Here is a 16,673-nt window from a genome sequence, read left to right on the forward strand (position 1 = left end):
TTCACCGATATCTCCTTGCCATGTCACTCCACTTCTCTCTGTCTGTCGCTGCTACCTCCAACGGATATAAGTTCCCTCCACTCCAAAGCTTTTATATGACGTATGTTTAACTTATTTTGCACTGTACGTAGCCAACTGTGGAAATAATGTATTTGTGTTAAATACTCGAACTCTTAACAACGTAATGTGAAAGGTCTCACTTGTAAGTCGTCGAGTGTCTTTGCCACATTGCCCCCGGACAGCGCCACCTGCAGAGCATGCTTCTTTGTCAGTAACTGACGTTAATGGGTGGTTAAGGCCATTTAAGCGCGCACGTGCAAAAGCACACCAAAGGCTCAACACGACAGTGAACATACACTTATAATAATTGTTTTTTTTACCTTTTTATTCGGCAACAAAACTGACACCTATTTTACAAGGAGTCATGTTTGCATTGACCACAATACCTGCGGTCGGAATGCAAACAAAAAACATAACTCTGATAATGTATGTGGCACTGTCCTTGAAATTGATTGGTCCACACCCGAGACAGCTTTCCTTAGAGCCGAGTCTCACATGGTGTTGGACCAGATCACGCCAAAAGGTGCACTTGTAAAAAAGGTGTCAGTTTTGTTGCCAGATAAAAGGGTAAAAAAACAATTATCATATTTTGCTACTGGCAAAGGAGGTTCCAATTGCATACACTTATATTCAGGCTTTCAATCACACAGGTTACACAATAAACATCACTAAATGTGCAATTGCACGTACAGCCTTTTTTTTTTTTAGAAACACGCGTTTAGAGTATTCGGCTGCTATAAATTTCCACGTGGTAAGCCACTTCGTTGAGCTATCATTTATGGCCAGGTCGCTTCTGAAAAAGAGCTATATAGCTCAGTGGGCCTTACCTGGTAAAAATAAAAAGTTTTATTTCGTTTTTGTCAATCCACCACAGGATGGAGGGCCTTCAGTTGCCATGTGCACCAGTCGGTCGTACAAACGTTTGCCCCCCCCCTCCACACCACCGCGTGGAACGATGCCAAGGATACAATTTTTCCATTGCGCTCGCTGAAACACGTGGCGCTCAGCACGTCGCCTGGCTCCACGACTTCCAGCAGCAGTCGGCACACGTGCACGTTGTCAGAGAGGTGCATCATGGGCATGAAGCCCGGCGCTCCTGAACCCGTGACGTTCACGTCCAGCCCCTTCTCCGACTTACAGCGCACCTGCACGTCCACGCACTGGGCAGGCGCCGGACAAGAGCACACGGTGGGGGTTAATTGTCGCGTGGGAATACGCGTCCGCAGCGGGTCTGTCTCGTCAATATCGCATTCGATGCTCATACTGCTTGCAAAAATTATTATCTTCCTCTGCTTCTTCGCTGGCGTTGCTAGATTGGTGTAATTCCCTCCCATAGTCTCTTTTCTCAAGCTCTTATAACCTTCCCCAATTCAAGAAATGTGTTACATCTAATTTATTACAACTATGATAATCCTGATTTGAAGCTTTTAAATTTGGAACTTTGGGCCTGTGCTCAGCAACAGTGTAAAAAAAAACCCTATCGGGTGTAGGACTGTAAATGTTCAGAACATAGACATCTGAAACCAGGAGCGCCGAATGTTTATCTCACGTGGAAGGCGGGATGTGCACGCTGCAGAAACACTCTCTCACCTTGCCCACTTCGATGGCGAAGCTTGTTTGCTGAACGGGGCACCCAGCATCCTGCGTCTCCCTTCCACTCATCGTCCCCGACAGAGAAACCAACATTCTCTCCTCGGCTGGAGAGGAATTTAAGACCACAGCCTTCACCACCTTGCTCAGGAGGCACGCAAGCAAAAAAAACACACACAAATTAAATTTCACAATGATGGGGGCATCTGCTCCAGTTGCTGAATTTTAAAATAATCATCTGAGGGGGAAGCGGTGAAACAGCGGTTAGTGACTGTATTCTGAACCAAACAAATCTTGAATTACGTTTCTCTTAGGCTTGGCCTACATCACTGGTGAGTAATATCTGAACCCACCCCCAAGCTGCCCACCCCGTCATTAACCCATTAAAGCAGCCAACATTTTGGGCAATGGTCCTTCTAGATATTTTGAGATGAATGGCCAGTTCCCTGAACGTCACCTATCCTATAACTTTTCCTCATTATAAAAAGCCAGTCATTGATGAATGTGTTGAGTTTTTTGTTATTTGTGCATGCCAACCCACTGCCAATCCAGCATCTCAAAATTTACTTCACGTTGAAAAACCGTTTCCTTTTTCTTTTGCATATCATGCTGAACTCATTAAAGAACATAAACAATCATGCAAACTCCGGTCATCCTCGAAGTAGCAGCTTTTGGCTATCCATCGAACAAAAACGGTCCATGCATCGCGTTCATTCAGCAGTTTCTGCGGCCGTCTGGAACGCGCTTCCATCCGATATTAGGAAGTCACTGAGGGCTATGCACTTTTAAACCTAGATTGTACACTAATTTCTTTAGAACTGCTTTTACTGATTAATTTTTTGTCCTTCCCCTGCACCTCTAATTAGCACGGTTAGTTAGGTACAGCGCGAAACAAGCTCAACATATCTTCTTGGTTCTTTCGGGTAAAGTCACGTAGAAGGGAAATAATAAAAAAGTAATAAAAATATAATAAAATAAAAGTTCAACATACATTGTGACCTTCCCGTAATAACCCAACCCCGCCGTGTTTCTGGGCGCCTCAGCGTGGCCTCACCTGCCCCGTGTAGAACGCCTGCGTGGGGTCGGCGCCAAAGTCGAGGCCCAGGTCGGAGCGCCGCGCCAGGGCCTTGACGTTGCCGTAGAAGCGCACGATGCAGCCGAAGTCGCGCACGCACACCACGGTGCCGTGAGCCACCATGCCGGGCACGGCGCTCTCGAAGGAGACGAGCGGGCGGAGCTTGGAGCGCACCAGCGCCCGCTTGTGCGTCAGCATCAGCTTGTGTTTCTCCGCACAGCAGTTCAGCACCTGCAGATGGGGTAAGCGAGCCAATAGGCACTGTCATTTGTTTTCATTCACCAACGGCAGCGTTACACCCCGTGAGCCACAGGGGTTGTGGTCGGTACCGCCTGTGGTGGCAAACGTTACTCGTGTGTCCACAGTGGGCAGAAAACTCAGCGTGCTTACTGTCTTGTTTGCAGACACGCTGAATATTTGTTGCCATATTCCACAGATGATTCACGCAACTATTAGTTTAATAAAATCAAAGTTACCATGATTTGTTTGCCATCGCACCCATGTGCGATCTGGAGGTAAAATGCTCCAAATATATAATTATTTGAATTTGTCACCCTGGGCGTAACTAATTAATTATTTTTTTAACCAAAGGCTCAAAAAAATGTTATTCACCGGGTTTTGGAGGTGCAATATCCCGGGTTGTGGAGTAACCAAGCTCCTCACTCATTGAGGGTTAGTGTCACATATGACTGCTAATATAGAGGTAAACCTCTTGCTTTCTAGGGATGGGACGATTCGTTGCTCGATTACAATGGATTGTTATGCTTGTGTGTCAATATAGGTTTCAATGGAAAAAAAGACACCTAGAAATTCAGTTCCTGATAAAGTTTCCAAACATCTGGACCAAAATGTTAAAACATGGCCAAGCAACATGCAGTATGTTCTGAAAAGCACTGCAGGGCTACAGAGCACACCTGTGCTAGCCTTCATCGTAGTACCTGGATTCATACTACATTGTGGGGTAACATCACAAGAGACAAATGTATGCCGAACACCCTCCTCCACCCAACAGCTGATCAATAAAGTTGCCGCGTGAACAAACGTGCCAAATTATTATTGCTTCAGCACACGCTCATACATCGGGGTAAAAAAAGTGTCAGATGGTGACAATCTGAGAAGTGAAATTAAACATGTCAAAGAAGCGCTGCAATTGAACGGTTACAATGATGCACAAATCAACAGGGCATTGAATGCCAAAGCCAAATCAAGTAACACGAGCGTTGAAACGGACCAAGTAATTAAAGCTATTAAAATACCGTACATTGCGGGAGTAACTGATAAACTAGCCAGATGTTTAGAAAAACAAAACATCCGAGTCAGATTTGGCATGGTACATAAAATACATGAATTAATATCTCGTAAAAAAGATGTATTACCGAAGCTATCAACAGAAGGTGTGTACTGGATTAATTGCACTTATGGCGACTGCTATGTTGGGAAAACAGGACGAATGATAAGCACGTGTCTAAAAGAACACCAAAGAAATATTAAATACTCCAAAATACAACTATCGGCAGTGGCAGAAGAAGCGTGCCAACAAGGACACAATCGATTTTGAAAACATTGACGTATTGTGCAAAACTAGCTACTCCTGGCCAAGACTAATGAGAATCTATCGAATTTGGTAGAAATAAAAAAAAATGTAAACGTTCTGATAGCTAGACTTAAGTGCTGCTGGGAAGCGAATCATCAAATAACACATTGTTTAAATGCATACCTCTATACAGGTCACCATATTTCAATAGGGATTACCGTTGAACACTAACAGGTACGGCTATTTTAATACACAATCCACAGGAGGTACAATAACAATGGGCTAATGCACATACATAATGTATGTTGATTACCATAGCAATAACCCAACCGGCAATGGATACCCATTGTCATTTATATGCATTCATTAATCTCCCTCCCCCATCGCTCACAAGCGATGCGATCACATCTAGCCCTCTTATTTAAGGAACAAAACAGGAGGATTTCTCCACAAATCTGGCCGTCGCCTGATGAAGCTAGTTGTAATTACTGGCGAAACATCGTACTCGGATTGTAAATGTTGTGGCTTTGCTTTCCAACACACAACAGGTGTGCTTGTAACTAGTAACGAATGTGCATTTTCTGTTTACGTGACAAACCTTACTAATTTGCAATGTCGGGTGGTGGCGGGTTTAACGACACATTTATATATTTACGCAATTTAACCCAAAAATCCTGTATTATGGATGACATTGGTCACCAAAGCCTACGTGTTAAACTTGGAGAGAAATATTAGAACATTTAACGATGGGGAATGACGTTCCGGTGAATAGTATTTTTGGTTAGCTGCTGGAAGGGACGCAAAGGCCACATATCTTGCGATGTTCAAGTTGACACAAGTTCAGTTATGATGTTAACGTTCTTTAATTATGATCAATGCACTCAGAATTTTCGCGCCTGCCCATTTCGAGTGGACAATGTTTAACATTGTCATAAAAACAAAGACGGTCGGACAAAAGACTCAGGGCGCTGGAACCTTCACATCACTACGGCGCTGTACCTTCAAGTTTCCAGTTTATTGCTCAAGCTACCTTGCAGGTGACCTCGTTGCCGGGGCTGAACTTCTTCTCCGGGTGGAGCACGGCGACGTCCGCGAGGTGGGAGAGCGGCACGAAGCCGCGCACGTAATCCGTCAGGCGCACCTGCAGGCCGAACTTGTCCACCGTCAGCACCGTGCCCTACGGTACAGAGACGCGGTGTGACTGGGGCGGGGCGGGCCCCATCAGGAGTGGCACACGCTTACGCCATGAGCATAAGGCTAGGCACTCTCTTTTGTCGAGCCATCCACGCGAGACACTACAAAACGATTCAAATGTGTACCGTGTCGAAGGGATGGAGCGGTGCCGCAGCAGCGAGTGGCGGGTGATACGAGAACCAGTCCTGCCGGTCCGATTTCAAATCAATATCATTGCACCACGGAGTGATTGTGTGCGGAGCTAGTGCGAGCATTAGCGTCTGCTCACCTCCACGGTCTGCCCGAGCTCAAGATCGCTGTAGCGCATAAAAGGACCTTCGATTACGCTCCTGGTAACAAGAAAAGAAGAACATCGTGTAAATGTAAATTGATCGTTTTAGCAACTGCATCAGTGTGAGAGTTGCACGGCGCAACTCAGAGAAGCACCGTGGACAAGAGGCGGTACTCACTGCCGAAGGGAAGCGATTGCCGCTTGGTCCACGTGGCTGAAGGCTATGACGCGGCATTTATGCTTCGAGTCTTCGCTTAGAAACTGCCGCTCCTTGTCGGAAATCTGTTTCACCTGCACGTTGAAGATAAAAATATGCTTGCTGCAGTTATAATAATAATACAATTTGCAGTATTCAAACACAGCATAAAATCGAAAAAAAACAAGAACTCAAGCTGAGATATCTAATTTGTTAAGTAATAGATTTCTCTTTATCAATTAAAAGTTTGATTATTTGACTAATCAGATCACGTGAAAAAGTCTCAACTCCGCATCCCATATCATGCCCCACTGGATGGGAGGCGATGGGCAGGGCTTGGTGACATCGCCAGCACCATCGGTCGCTTCACGCTGCCGGGCGTGGCTCGTTGGGTCTCAAGTAATCGACCACCAAGAGTAGTTGATTCAATTCTTCCATCAATGAAACATAAAATGGATCTTGATTTGAAGCTTTCGTGACTGCAGGAATCCATACTCTTTGGTTCTTTCGGTAAAGTCACGTAGGTATAGACTTTACCGAAAGAACCAAAGAGTATAAAATGGACTGTTCTTTCCAGCTTTAGCCTCAATTAAATATGGTGGGTAGTGATTATTGTGTCCCTCGCTGGTAACACTCAGAAAGGTGTGTGTAGGGTACCACTCTCATCCTGATGAAACAGATGAAAAATATCACCTCCAAATTTCCCCCTATTGTTGACAATGGACACATCAGCACATTTACAATAAAATGAGCAATCGACAAGATGATAAAGTGCAGATATCCTAAATGTCGGATTTTTAAATGCATATTTAACACTATTTCCTTACAAATGGGGAGAGTGCTGGAACAGCAGTTCATGCACTGCTCTATAAACCTAGCAACTTGAGTTCGATTCTCAGTAACATCTAACATCAGTAGCTAGTGAAGTCTGAACTTATCCTGCACTAACCACAGTGGGTGAAGCTCCATGACCAACACAGGACAAGGCCATTATCCAGCCGTGAATTGACGAGGGCTGTAAGTTATCATTTATAACCACAACTTTATAAAAAGAGAGTGGCAGCCAAAGGTGGGAATACGACCGAGAATCACGTCTAACAGAGAGATGAAGCAATTAAAAACAATCACGTGTACATGAATTATATGGGACCGTTGCACCGTAACACCATAAGGCTTCCAGAGGCCTTCATCCAGCAGTTGACAGATCATAGCCGCTAATGATGAAGTACAAACACTTACAGGGAAACATGATGCGCATTATTAATGTCTGCAAGGCAATAATATTTACATGAACGAAGGCAGGAGATCCGTTGGGCAGCACCAATAAGATGCCCGCGCCCGTGAGGATACGGGAGATAGCACAGTCCTCAAACACGTCACCGACGGTGAAACCGATCGGGTCCGACGCTGGTTTTCCCGGTTGCAGCAGCGCTGGCAGGGTGCTGAGCCCAATCAGCTTGGAAGAGGGCATCACGTGCAGAACGCACACCTTCACCTGAGCAAACAAAAAACAGGGGCCCGGCGAGAGAGACTCGCGTTACGGCGTTTAGCAGCATTGGTAAACAATACCATCTTACAATCAAAACAAGAGAAAACAATGTAGCTGGAGTATGTAAGATGATCACTAGTGGGACAGCTTCAGCGCTAATAAGTGGTGGGGGCAATGTCTGCCTGCAGAGTGTAGTCACGGAGAATTTAAATTTACTCGACATCTGTGAAAAAGGGGCTTCACAGTTCAGATTCCTCCAGTTTAAATGAAGATTCCAATTATGAATTTTGCTAATTGTTTAGCATAAGTTACAATGACAGGGGGGGCTTTTGTTGAACACAGTGTGATCCATTAATAGTAACCCCACAAAAAAAAGATGGAGAAATTATGAAAACATTTTATTTCATGTCTCCAAACAGTCTCAATACACACATTGAGGATTTAACCCTCTTCTTTGTACGATATGGAGCCGCTGTCCTTAAAATATTCCATCACCTGTTGAGATGAAACAGGGCGAGTCGAAATTAGTGTTAATGGGAGATTGCAGAGCCGCAACAAAGGGGTCGGCCCGCGGAGTGACTGTGTGAAATTGTGTCTGTGTATAGACACGGACACAATTTCAACCGAGAAGATGGGTACAAACTGAGCAATCATTGTAAGGACGTTATCAACCAGTTTAAGTCATAATTGGCTATGATGTTCCCATCCTACCACCACCTTCCGATGTTAGTTGTGCTTTACGCCCATTTCAAACTTGCGCTTTCACAGTCACTTCGCGTACCGACCCCTTGGTTGTGGCTCTGCGATCTCCCATTAACATGCTAACCTCTCTTTAACATGCTAATCTCCCATTACCATGCTAATCTCCCATTAACATGCTAATCTCCCATTAACATGCTAATCTCCCATTAACATGCTAATCTCTCTTTAACATGCTAATTTTCACCTGGCAGCCCTTTGATTGGTGGAAAACGAACCACCGCCGGGCTCGCTGCCGAACACTTACATTATCATTGGCTGCTGACATTTGGGCTACGCCCATTTCAACCCCTTGTAAACAGTTTCCATTGGAAGCTGACCCCCCCCCCCTTTTCCTGAAGACGACCCCCCCCCTTTCCTGAAGACGACCCCCCCCTTTTCCTGAAGACGACCGCTTGCGTTGCGATCGAAACGTCGTAGTTTTTTGTTATTTTTGATTATTTTCTTTGAACCTATCTACGTGACTTTACCGAAAGACACCAAGACTATGAATACCTGCAGTCACGAAAGCTTTAAGTCGAGATTGAACCTTGAATAGTGCCTAAGATGCGTTCACAACAATCACACTTAAAAATCTGTTATACCAGGTGATCCATTTATAGATGCCTCACTAATTTCGACTCGCCCTGGTTCATCTCAACAGGTGATGGAATATTTTAACACACAGTTAAAACCGTCGTGTAAGTTATAATTCTGGAATAATGGGACGATTCCTGGATGAAAATTATGTAAATTGTGTTCACTTTGTACTGCACAGGGACAGGTTCCATTAGGGGTCCCCCCCTAAGGCTAAGCAAGTTCTGTTAAGACATTGTCTGTGTCTTGATCTCCAAAGTGCGGGATGGCGTGCGAGGCAGAAATCCTGTGCACGATTCTCACCTTCTGGCCCTTCTTGTAAATGACTTGTGGGCTGAGATGCAAAGAATCCACGCTGCCTTCAAACAAACCCAGGAACTCCACCACCAACCCATCGTGCTCCACCTTATGTAAGCAGAAAATTTACATGGTCAAACAGCACTCCTATTGTGAAATGAGAAAAATATCCAATTCGAAAAAAAGAACAAACTTCATGAACCAATGTTAATTCACTGCTGGTTGAAGAAAGCCTTCCCCGTGTGAAGCGTTTGACCACACTTCCCACTGGTAAGTGCAGATCGGTGAAAGTACAGGTGGTCAGTACAGGTTCAGATATCGCTCGCAACTGATGTTAGCCATGACCGGGACTCGAACTCAAGTCATCAGGTTCATGGCGCAGCGTGAGCATCACTATGTCACCGTTCCACCTAATTATAAATTAGAGGCTTATAAATGCCGACACAGACATTTTTGTGGCAATTTCACTAAAAATCGGCTGCACCCACAGGCCAAATACACTCGAGAGTGGCCCTCAGAGCTCCATGTAGCAGAGTCCCTTCTGCCAGATGTGGTGCGAGCAAGCATATGCAGAGCTACACCTTTACCGTTTACCAATTTTGGTCGTGGTGAAGGGGGCCCCAGGAGCAGTTCATATATCACTCGACCACTGCTGTTAGCCATAGTTGGGAACTCAAAACTGAACCCATAGGTTGATGTGTGCAATAGTGGAGTGTGTCAACCACTGCGTAATCCCCCTCGACATTGCGCCATAACATTATAAGCTATCGTACCCTTTCAACGGTGCCCGACAGAATCACGCCAGGCAGGAGGTTGTCGAGTGTCCAGCCATGCTTCTCGTTGGCGATGGCCGCACTCAGTTTAGTAGGGTTGGCCGAGAGCTGAACCGAATGGCCTTGGCTCCGAACAGTCTCAACGATGCACCACACCGGCTGGCCCACCGACAGGTTTTGACCTGGTCACATGGAGATGGCAACGAGACATCAAACTAGGAATAAAATAAACCCCTGCATTATACAACCAAAGGCAAGGCTCATTACACTGAAACAAACACACATGCATACACGAAGCATAATGGCTTCAGTTCATCATAAGCTACTGTTGTTGCCTCCAGGGAATTTACAAAGGCTCGAAAAGCATTATTGAATATCTCTTTTTTTGGCAATGACTGTTCATTAATTCATTGGCTACATGACAAAGATATCTCACTAGAGACATTAAATCAGGTTGGCTATATACTTTAAAGACCACACCATAGGTTATAAAACTCCATATGATTTTAAATTGAAGGGCTCTATAGAGAAAAAGCCAATGGCACTGCAAGAACAAAGGATGCGTGCTTTCAAGCTCACGTGTCTTAAATGGGTCTAACAATACTTTCACAGAAGACCAAGTTAAGAAATTGTAATTCAAACCTGTGTCGGTGAAAAATGTACATGAATGGTGCTGGAACAGAAAAAAAGTGAAACCAGAATACATTATTTTGAAGAATCGCTTTCATGCGTAAAACTTACCCGCTTTCTTCGAGTTCACCAATGCTTGAGCCTTAGCCTTGCTGAGAAAAGCCTGGGTGCCATACACGCCAATGTCCACCATGTACCCATGATCCTCTACGCTGGCCACACAGCCATGGAGTAGCTGCAACAGCAAGATAAGCATAAGCTGCTGATGAGGTTCAAACAACACGCAAAATATTCTTGGTTCTTTCGGTAAAGTCACGTAGAAGGGAAACAATCAAATAATACCGACAGAACCAAGAATATGAATTCCTGCAGTCACGAAAGCTTTCAATCAAAATTGAACACGCAAAATGTGTAAAAGGTTACTTGGCCTTCGTGCATTATGCAAAATTCACCAGCACTTCCTTAAGGAATGAATGCATTGTGGTCAGCTCTGAAGAGTATACATTTTCAAATTAAGCAAGCTAGTGCTGGTTAAACAAGCATTACTGCTTAAAGTGACCCAGAGTTTCAGAGATGAGACCACTGATCAGGCACTGCCAATATCTTAAGTTTGAACCTATGTTTTAATTGCCTGTTATTAAACCAGAATTGCAAATCAAGCCTCGGCATGGTCACCAAGGACTGTACAAAAAAACCCATCATAGGCAATTTGTGTTTTCACTTAATTTGGCAGATTCCAGCTACAATAATGTTCAATCAGGTTGACTAATGTACCGAATATTTCTATAGAAGCACACTTTTGTAAGGTATAGCATGCCAAGTTTGGACAAGAGGACACCTGAAAGGATCTCAAAAATAGTTGTGATGCCTTCTCCAGGCCACTCTCTAACTCGAGGCGATCTACTGCTCCATGATAACTCTGAATTGGACATTTTTTCACGTGACATGGGACAGCACAAAAGTGATTCCTGCCAAGATTGGCACGAGCCCGCAACTGCTGACATACCATGCCTGGTCTGAGAGAGGAGGCACTGAGATCCTTGTTGACATCACGAGGGTTGACTGAGAGATTAATCCTGCACCAGTTGCCTTTGCCCTGCACAACCTCCATGACTCGGCAAGGAACCAGGGTCCCTGGTGGGTACAGCTCACTCAGAGGAGTGACCGTCTGTTAACAGATCGCAGAAAACCGGAAAATTAAACACAACTTATATGCCAAATGTATTGTCTGTGCCAGCAATTTTATAAGTTTCTGCTGAAGGTTAAAATATAACAACGCTTGTGGAGATAATCAGTTGAGTCACATTAATTTTCCACAAAACAAGAAAACAAATTGGTGATTCAATACAATAATTGCAGAAGCTACCGTTTCAAAACAAACCACTACGCTGTTAAATGCAGCGTATTATTTCCAAAGCACTCCTTCCGACTCCAACAACCTATACATATTAACAGTTCTACAAACAATTCCAACAATATCTACATCAAACTATAATCCAGGACTGTCTTCCGAAAAATATTTAAAAAAATATTCGTGAATATATTTTAAAATACCACACCTCATGAGAGAAAAAAACAAAATACAGTGAATGTACTTCATCAAAAAAGACATTCATCACCTCCGACTCCAGGTTTGAATCCAGGTTGTCACCCAAGCTCTTAGTGTAGGCATCGCACACGTGCACAATCTGGACATTGCCAGTGAGGCAACCTGGCAACCCCACCTCCAGCTCATGGTCCAGAGAGACCTTGACGCAGCCCAGGACAAGCATGTCTGGGTTGACCATCTGTGGGACAATAGCAAATACAAATAGAGAATTCAAATGGGAGGAGCATACTTAACAAGGCGAGGCAACATGACAATGTTTCAACTGAAGTGATGCTGTAAATTGCGATCTTTGTATTTACCAAGCTACAAAAAGCAACTGCATCTCAAAACGCTGTATCAGAACAGTGGGCGCATTTATTTTAAAGAGAGAGGACAATTGACAAAGCAAAAAAAATGTTTGGACTTGAAAAGGAGCAGGGAGTTGACAGCACAGATATATATGAGGGAAGGCAATAGCAGCCCATGGGGGGCTGCATAAGAGAATGCGCAACCTTCCAATGGAAAAAAAATGGTGACTGTGGGCTTTGATAGGAAGCCATGGTTGCTAAAGCAGAGTGAATGGAGAAAAGAGTGAGATGGGGACAGAGGTAGTGTATTTACACCACGGTTAACACAATCTTTGGCAACGTAGCCATTCTGCTGAAAGGCATGTCGGGAAGGTACCGTGAGACCTCAATATAACATTTTCAGGGATCCTGCCCAACTCAACGTTAGATGCGAAAACGTTAATGACAGAAAAACCGACTGCAATATCAATCAGATGTTTTTTTATGGATTGTTCGGTATAGAAAAAAAATCACCGAGTAAGAACATTACAATAAGATTTCACTGTACATTTACAACAGGATAAGTGGAAATGCAGCACAAAGGGCCTATCATCTTTCCCACAGATTAGCAGAAGTAATGTGGATCATGCAACGGTTTTACCTTCAATTTAAGAATGTCGATGAACTGGACTTTGTTGGGCTTTAATACTGCATGCTTAGTGCTGATGGCCTCTTGTTCAAACTTCAGTTTCTTGACTTTTTCTCCCTCAACATCCTTGGCTCGCCGCTTTTTGCCCTCAATTTCCAACTCTTGTTGCTGCAATAAACATTTCGGTTAGTGGCAAAAAAAGAAACACAACGTTCCAACAAGAGTATGATTTCAATTAGCGTATTGTACTTCTGTGATCATTTGTGTTTTATCACGGTCTATATATTTACTGGACATGTAATGACTCATTCTGCTAGTGAGTCCATACATTGTTCGGATTCCGTGTTGCAAATCCATTCAAGACACGATTAATTTGCCTCGTTTTTACAGTCTTGTCCATATCGTTTCTAATTGTATTCTCTTCTGTGAGCAGGATGATGGTTGGCTTCACTAGCCTCACTGTTTTTGGTGTTTAGTTTGTTGTCCTTCCACTGCACCTCCGATTAGCACGGTTTGCTGCGTACGGTGCAAAAAAAGTTCCAACATACATGCACTGCAACACAAAGGCATATTTTCCACAACAGTATTTTTTGCAAGCATGACACCATGCATGCATCATGATATTAACATTTCACGCGCTTTTCTTTACAAAAGAGCAATCTGCAGACGTTAGCCAATGCATACATCCCATTACAGGAACCTCCGTTGACACACATGGTACAGACGACGAGCAGGTTTGCCGCTTGTGGCAGGGGCGACTTACGCCGAAGAGGTTGTCGCTGTGAGCAGCAGACTTTTCGATGGCACGTGCGGCCACTCGTTCCTTTGGCTGGACACCTCCTCGGGGAAAATCTTCCTCCATGGCTTTGCAACTTGCGGCTGAGCAAAGAGAAAATCCCGCCACACCGTACTGCGTAAACAAACGCATTCACAAGCACTCACACCCGCGTCCCGGCAGATATTCATTCAAAGTTGTGCCGCCAACGTATCCACCGACAACGTTTGCACATGATGATGGCTCACTTGTCGTACTGTCATCTCCTTGCCACCTCGCAGTCCAGCAGATGGAGGCGTCTCGTGTATGTAATTAACGGCTCTGGTAATCACATAATGCAGGTGTGTGGCAACACTTTCTTTTTTGGTTTGTTACAAAAGTACGTACAGAAAACATGTACACACATTTTGTGATCCGAATGGATACAAATACACGACGCGACTTTCAATAGTTTTTAGTGTTGATTATATTATTTTCTGAACCAGCCCCCGGGTCCCATCTCCCCCCTTTCACCAACCAAACCGCCCTGACCAACGTGGCACATTAAGTACAGAACTACTGAAGAAACCCCCAACACCGACAATAGCTGGAAAAGAGTGCAGATTACTGTATACGAACAAAGAATCCTGAAAACCATACGCTATGATTCAGACGTTTGTTTCTAAACTTTATACTGTACTGGTTAACTTTTTGTATTGGTTCCGCCCCCCCCACCCCCACGTTATCCGATACATTTTTTACGTAAGAAAAAAAAGACCTAAATTAAAAAAAATACCGAGCCATGATTATGTAAATGCTGAATGAGGGCCTCCTCGTGCCGTGAGTGATTTGACCATACTTCGCCACGCTGGTCATGTGGGTGATTATAACGGAACGTTGAAATTACTTTAAAAAGTAAAATGTAACATAGTGGAATGAGCTTAACGTCAACAACACGCGATCTTTAAAGGCACCGATTACTCCGATAAAGCCGAGAGAGGACAGAGTTTGAAAGGAACCTCCGCTCAACACCCACCGACTTGGGCTGGATGCCTCTACCGACCACCCCTCACCTCAACCAGCAGAGAATCCAGGCGAGACCGATGAATCACCGCGGCCTAGTGGGAGTTCAGTTGAAATCGCCGGTGGCCGAACGCTGAACGTGCAATATTATTAAAGTCGTACAACACGGAGTCGCAAATGTATCCCGATCACCTTATTTGACGATAAATATTCTTTAATCGACGTAATTTAAGCGGCAAACCCGATCTTGCCACCACGAGGTTTAGAAAACATGTGCGTGAGCGACGGAGCAAATCTCGTCTCGCGAGGTCTCGCGAGATCTCGCTCTCTCGCGCGCTCTCGCGAGACCATGGCTGGAAAACGTCCGCTTGGCGATTTTAAATGAATGAATAATGAGCCAGTTTAAGAATCAGGAGGCTTTCGCGACCTCTCTTATCCATCCATAATATAGTTTTTAATAGGTTTTTTTTAAGTTAGATCGAGTAAATATAAACGCGTCGTTAAACCCGCCACCACCCGACACTGCCCATTAGTAAGGTTTTTTTAGTCACCAAAACAAAACGTCGCCAATTCGTAACTAGTGGTAGTTGCAGGAAGCGCCTGCTTTGGGGCCGTCCATAAATGACGTCACGCGATTTGGGACGATTTTTTAACCCCCCCCTCCCTTCGTCACACGGCGTCACAAAAAGTCAGACCCCCCCTCAAATATGACGTCACAAAGCTCTGCCCCCCTCCCCCAAATAAAACATGCTTCAAATCGCTTTAAACTATTGTCATTGTAGTGCGTATTTAATGTGGCGCTGCACTCTGATGTTGCAGGAGAAAACATTTATTAAAAAGTCTATTTCATTAAGTAGAACGTGTTGTCTATATTTATTTTAAAGTTGCGCATTTTGATGTGACGTCACATTTCTCAAACCCCTCCCTCCCCCCCCCATCTAGGTGCCTGACGTCATTTATGAACGGCCCCTTTTATTTGTGACACCTTTCCGGCCGTTCACACCCAGGATCGCCTCCTCTCCCTCGACCACGTTGACGTACAGCCCCGGCCTAGACACAACCGTGACCGCGTTGCTCCTGCGGCGTCGACCGAACCAGCCAATGGTTGTCCGGCTGCGAAATCACAGTTCCTATGATCACTGGTTCACATTGTTTTTATAGCTTTATTTTGGTGATTTTGAAAACGTTTTGGTTTAGCCACGTTTGTTTGTTGTAGTACAGCGTTAGCCTGATAACTTTAATCTAAATTGTCTTATGGTTGTTATTGTTTGACTTGCATCCCACTGGGATTTTTGCACACAGCGTTGAAATGCGGTGTTTTTTCTGTAAGACTTTGCGGGTTTTTTCCCTGGATTTTTCTGTTGAGTGTCGCCACTTTAAGATGTTTCTTGTTCATGTTTTTGTTTTGATGCGGTTGCACCCGAGTCAAGAGCCGCATGGCTCACAGGGTTATACCTAATAAATGAAATTGAAACTGAAATGATCTTGCGAAGACCGGCAGCAACGACGAGATGAGTCCAACCCCAGAACCGGCAGCCCGGAGCTCTCGCTCTCCGCTGCTTTTAGTCCCCTCGGCGCGGCCTGGCCGCGCCTCCCTTCTCGAACCCACCCGGAGGGTTCCAGGGGCCTCCCCACGAGGTCTTCCGTGACCCTTGCCCCGGTTTCCTCCGCCCTGCCGGCACACACACAGCCGTGGACATGCTCAGCGGCGTGTGCGCTTACTGTCCATCGCAGTTGCCGCTGCTGGACAGCAGTCGGCGCTGTGTCACTACATCACCCCCCCCCCCCACACACTCCGTTAAAAAAACCAGGTGTCCGGCTGCCAATACAGCAGCCGCAACCGGTGGACAGGTAGAGCGACCCCTCCATTCCCGAGGAACACGCCGAACACCGACCCAACCGAACATGAAGAAAAAAATTGTTTTTCA

At 44.9% G+C, this 16,673-nt stretch overlaps 1 protein-coding gene across 1 annotated transcript in view; it reads right to left on the reverse strand.

Annotated features, from left to right (window-relative positions):
* The window catches only part of PDCD11 (programmed cell death 11), a 38,999-nt gene extending 23,902 nt beyond the window's left edge, over window positions 1-15,097 (reverse strand). Inside the window, exons 1-16 of the mRNA XM_032952174.2 lie at window positions 14,796-15,097; window positions 13,732-13,847; window positions 12,981-13,136; window positions 12,064-12,231; window positions 11,451-11,612; window positions 10,556-10,679; window positions 9,815-9,996; window positions 9,048-9,149; window positions 7,209-7,415; window positions 5,903-6,015; window positions 5,722-5,782; window positions 5,290-5,436; window positions 2,705-2,956; window positions 1,651-1,791; window positions 1,029-1,220; window positions 201-275 (exon numbers count right to left, since the gene is read on the reverse strand). Coding sequence (XP_032808065.2) covers window positions 201-275; window positions 1,029-1,220; window positions 1,651-1,791; window positions 2,705-2,956; window positions 5,290-5,436; window positions 5,722-5,782; window positions 5,903-6,015; window positions 7,209-7,415; window positions 9,048-9,149; window positions 9,815-9,996; window positions 10,556-10,679; window positions 11,451-11,612; window positions 12,064-12,231; window positions 12,981-13,136; window positions 13,732-13,830 — 2,181 coding nt within the window. The 5' untranslated portion in view covers window positions 13,831-13,847; window positions 14,796-15,097. The remainder of the gene's footprint in view (window positions 1-200; window positions 276-1,028; window positions 1,221-1,650; window positions 1,792-2,704; window positions 2,957-5,289; window positions 5,437-5,721; window positions 5,783-5,902; window positions 6,016-7,208; window positions 7,416-9,047; window positions 9,150-9,814; window positions 9,997-10,555; window positions 10,680-11,450; window positions 11,613-12,063; window positions 12,232-12,980; window positions 13,137-13,731; window positions 13,848-14,795) is intronic.
* Window positions 15,098-16,673: the final 1,576 nt, after the last annotated feature.

Source organism: Petromyzon marinus, chromosome 11 (genome assembly GCF_048934315.1).
Source record: "Petromyzon marinus isolate PM22_M1 ecotype Great Lakes invasive population chromosome 11, UKy_Petmar_22M1.pri1.0, whole genome shotgun sequence".
Taxonomy (NCBI): Eukaryota; Metazoa; Chordata; class Hyperoartia; order Petromyzontiformes; family Petromyzontidae; genus Petromyzon; species Petromyzon marinus.